The sequence below is a fragment of the Corvus brachyrhynchos genome, unplaced genomic scaffold (genome assembly GCF_000691975.1).
Source record: "Corvus brachyrhynchos isolate BGI_N302 unplaced genomic scaffold, ASM69197v1 scaffold530, whole genome shotgun sequence".
NCBI lineage: Eukaryota > Metazoa > Chordata > Aves > Passeriformes > Corvidae > Corvus > Corvus brachyrhynchos.
In genome coordinates this window covers 7,362-11,437 of record NW_008235754.1, presented here as the reverse complement: position 1 = coordinate 11,437, position 4,076 = coordinate 7,362, and the positions used below count along the sequence as shown (strand labels likewise).

Here is a 4,076-nt window from a genome sequence, read left to right as displayed (position 1 = left end):
AGGAAGGGGACACAACCTGCATGCAGCTGGGATGTCCCGCAATCGGGGGACCCCCACAAGCCGGTTATAACCCCTCAGCCATCGGAGGAACCATGGAGTCACCCCAACCCCCAAAAATGAGGGCAGGGGGCCTCCACAAGCTATTTATAACCCTGAAAATTGGCGGAAGGCAGCAGGATCCTCCCCAAAATGGGGTCACCTCATCCTCCCACGAGGAGGCATCACCACAGCCCCCGAAAACGAGCAGTATATTCCCAAAAGCCATTTATAATACCCCAAAACTAGCAGAAAGCAGCAGGGTCCTCCCCAAAATGGGCTCCCTGTATCGCTCCCGATGAAGCCCCCTTCCCAAGTGCCAGAGCCACATGTCTCCCCACTCTCCCACTACCCCCCACTCAAGACTCTGGGTATCCCAAAAACTCGCTCAGGATGGGGGGGTGCCCAAAAATCCCCTCAGGAATGGGGACTATCCCAAAATCCCTTCCGGAATAGCAGATACCCCAAAACCTCCACAGATTTGGGGGATACCGTTGAACACCCACAGGGACCTGCCCCCCTCCGCCCCCCCCCCGCCATCCTTAACATCCCCAGTCTTTCACTATCTTATTCCAGCTCCCTTCCCACCCCTCCCAAACTTCATTCCAGCCCCTAACCTGCATCCCACCACTCCCAATCCTAATCCCACCCCTCCTGGATATGAAGGTCCCCATTCCAAACTTTATTTCCTCCATCCCACCCCTCCCAAATCCCATTCCTCTCTTCCATCCCACCGCTCCAAATCCACATCCCACCCCATCCCAAACTTCATCCCACCCCTCCTGGAGGTTTTGGGGGTGCTGTGGGATCGCATAATTTTTAGGGTGGAATGCAGCCATTTTGAGGTGGGATCATGCCCTTTTGGGGTGGGATTGAGCTATATTTTAGGTTGGGATTGAGCCATTTTCAGTGGGATTGAGTCATTTTGATGTAACAGATTGATCCCTCTGGGATTTGGGATGCAAAGCAATGGAGGAAACTCTCCCACATTTTCCCAAATATTGCCCTGAATCCCAAAATCCCAGTAAAATAGTGGGAGTTTAGAGGTCTTTATTCAATTTCTTTATTTTTACCCCAACCTTAGGTGTTTTTAAGGGATAAACAGGAATCAAAAGAAAATCAAGACCAAAAAAAAAAGATTTACATGTCAGCATCATGTGAGTATTCATGGGGTTGGGTTGGGTGGGTGAAAGAGCCTTTTTTAGAGGGGTCTCCACCCCACTGTCTTCAAAATTTTGCTCCAGTCCATCACCATTTTGCTGTGCAAGACACCCATGGTCCAGAGAGAATTAGAATCATGGAATTACTTAGGTTGGAAAAGACCCTAAAAATCATCCAGTGTTGCTTGACGCCACAGGAAGAAATGATTGGATGGAGCAGGTGAGATTTTTTGGGATCTTCCAAGTCAACAAATCCACTCTTCCCAATAAATTTCCAACGTCAGTCTGTGTTCCAGTGGATGCTCCTGCCCCTGTGTTCATCCAGGTGCCTATGGGGAACCAGGAGGATGTGGAGACCACAAGCCAGGTGTCTTCCAGTGTGGATCACCAGGAACATGGGTCACTAGGCCTCTGCTCAGCATGGATCCTCCAATGCTCTTCCTGCAGCTGGGGCACTTGTAGAGCTTCTCTTACCAGTGGGTCCGTTGGTGTGAGGTCAAGGCAGAACTCTGGGTGAAGCTCTTCCCACACTTCAAGCACCTGTAGGGCCTCTCCCCAGTGTGGACGCGCCAGTGCTTGACTAGGTCAGAGCTACGGATGAAGCTCTTCCCACAATCAGTGCAGCGGAAGGGCCTCTCCTCCGTGTGCATCCGCTGATGCATGAGGAGATCGGTGCTGGTCCGAAACCTCTTCCCACACTCGTGACACTCATAGGGCCTCTCCCCAGTGTGGACACGCTGGTGGATGACAAGGCTGAAGCTGCGGTTGAAGCTCTTCCCACATTCCAAGCAGTTGTACGGTCGTTCCCCTGTGTGCAGCCGGCGGTGGCTGATGAGGTGGGAGCTCTGGCTAAAGCTCTTCCCACATTCCAAGCAAATGTACGGCCGTTCTCCAGTGTGGAAGCGCTGGTGGTATATGAGGCTGGACCTCTTGCTGAAGCTCTTCCCACATTCCAAGCACATGTACGGGCGTTCCCCTGTGTGAAGGCGCTGGTGGACCACTAGGTCAGAGCTCTGGCTGAAGCTCTTCCCACATTCCCCGCACTCGTAGGGCCGTTCCCCAGTGTGGATCATCTGGTGGCGGATCAGGTGAGATCTCCAGCTGAAGCTCTTCCCACACTCCAAGCACTTGTGGGGCTTCTCCCTGTCATGAAGTTGCTCATGGACCACCAGGTCCGAGCTCTGGCTGGATCTCCGGCCACCTTCCCAGCACAGGGTGAGTCTTTCCTCCTCAGAGCTCCCTGGGCTGCGTTTGCAGCCCCTCCTCATGGGGGACCTCCAGGGCTTTTCCTCCCCGTTGGATTCCTGCGCCGTGGAGCTGCTCCTGCTGGCCTCTTCCACCAGGTTCTGCCGTGGGGATTTGTCCTCTTTGGTCCCTGTGTGCAGCTCATCCCCTGGGGGAGGAGGGAAGAAGGAGGGGAAGGGAAAAAGAGAGGAAGGAAGAAAGAGAGGAAGAAGAAGGAATGAGCGAGTCAAAGGAACAAGGAGAGGAGGGATAGAGGAGACAAAGGAAGGAAGAAGGAGCAGGAAGAGGTAGAGGAAAGAAGTGAGGAAGGCAGAAGAAGGAAGAAGGGGAGGAATGAAAAAGGAGGACGAAGGAAAAGAGAGAACAAAGAGAAGGAAGAAGGGGAAGGAGAAATGAGAGGAAGAAATGAGGAAAAGGAAGTCAGAGGAAGGAGGATGAAGAAAAAGGAGGAAGGAGAGACAGGAAAGAGAAGGAACCAGGAGAAGGAACAAGGAGAGGAAGGAAAAAGCAGAAGAAAGGGGAGGGAGAAACACGAAGAAGGGAGAAGGAAGAAAGAAGGAGATGACGGAGATTTGCCTCTGTGACAGAGGAAGGAGGACGACACCCCCCCCCCCCACCCCACCCACACCCGGCGGAGGCGAGGGCGGCGGCGTCGGCAGCGGGGTTGTCCTGCAGCCGGGGGCGATGCTGGGCTGGGAGATGGAGCAGGAGAGAGGGGGAAAGGGGCACTGACTTCCTCCTCACCTGCCTGGGGCTCCTGGGGCATCTTCCTCTTCCTCACAGCCTCCTCCTCCCTTTGGCAAAGGTTTGGGAATGAGAAATCCTGGTTTGGAGGGAAAAAACAAGATGTGAGTGTGCTGGATTGGAGATTCCTCCTGCCCAAGTCCATCTCTAGAAGTCACTGGGCATCCTCTATAAAAGCCTCCAAAACACTAAGACACAGCCCCCAAAACCCCAATATTCAGCCAAAAAACCCTCTAAAATAGGAAGTTCAGCTCCAAAAACTACAAACCACCAAGATATAGCTCAAAAAACAACCAAAATACCAAGATTCACCCTCCAAAAACTTCAAAAGATCAAGATTCTTCGAAAGAAAAATCTCCCAGGAGTTCCCCCTCTCTGGTCTCTCCACTTCGGTGTTTCAGTGGTCCCCCTTATCCCAGGCTGCTGGGGGTCCTCCGTTTATTGGAGATCCCCACTCTGGGATGCCAAGCGTCCTGAGAATCTCAGAGGTCTCCCCGATTTGGGAGTTCTGGTGGTCGCTCTTCTCTGGGCTGCTGAGGGTCCAGTGGGTCCCCCCTGCCTCTCCGTGGTCCCCCTGCTTAGGGATACCGGGGGTTTTGGGAGTCCTGGGAGTGTTTTCTCCCCTGACTCTCTGCTTCAAGATGCTGGGGGTTCCAGAGCTCCCCGCACTCTGGGTTTCCCACTTTGGTGTTCCTTGGGGGAGCCCTCTCCAACCTACCCCCTTCCCCTGGCTGCCGGCGGTGCCCCCTCTCTGGGTACTCCGCTTCTGGCTCCCGAGCGTACCCCTTCTCCAGGCTTCTCCGTCTCCGTGCTCGACCCCCTCCAGGCTGCTGGGGGTCCCCCAGCTCCGGTATCGCCCCTCTCCGGTCTCCCCTCTCTGGGGCTCCCCCC

General features: G+C 54.2%; 1 protein-coding gene across 1 annotated transcript in view; it reads right to left on the bottom strand.

Moving 5' to 3' along the window:
* Positions 1 to 1,066: 1,066 nt before the first annotated feature.
* The window catches only part of LOC103625288 (zinc finger protein 239), a 3,341-nt gene continuing 331 nt past the window's right edge, over positions 1,067 to 4,076 (bottom strand). Inside the window, exons 2-3 of the mRNA XM_017726447.1 lie at positions 3,186 to 3,264; positions 1,067 to 2,589 (exon numbers count right to left, since the gene is read on the bottom strand). Of these exons, the coding sequence (XP_017581936.1) occupies positions 1,667 to 2,589; positions 3,186 to 3,207 (945 nt within the window). The 5' untranslated portion in view covers positions 3,208 to 3,264 and the 3' untranslated portion in view covers positions 1,067 to 1,666. The remainder of the gene's footprint in view (positions 2,590 to 3,185; positions 3,265 to 4,076) is intronic.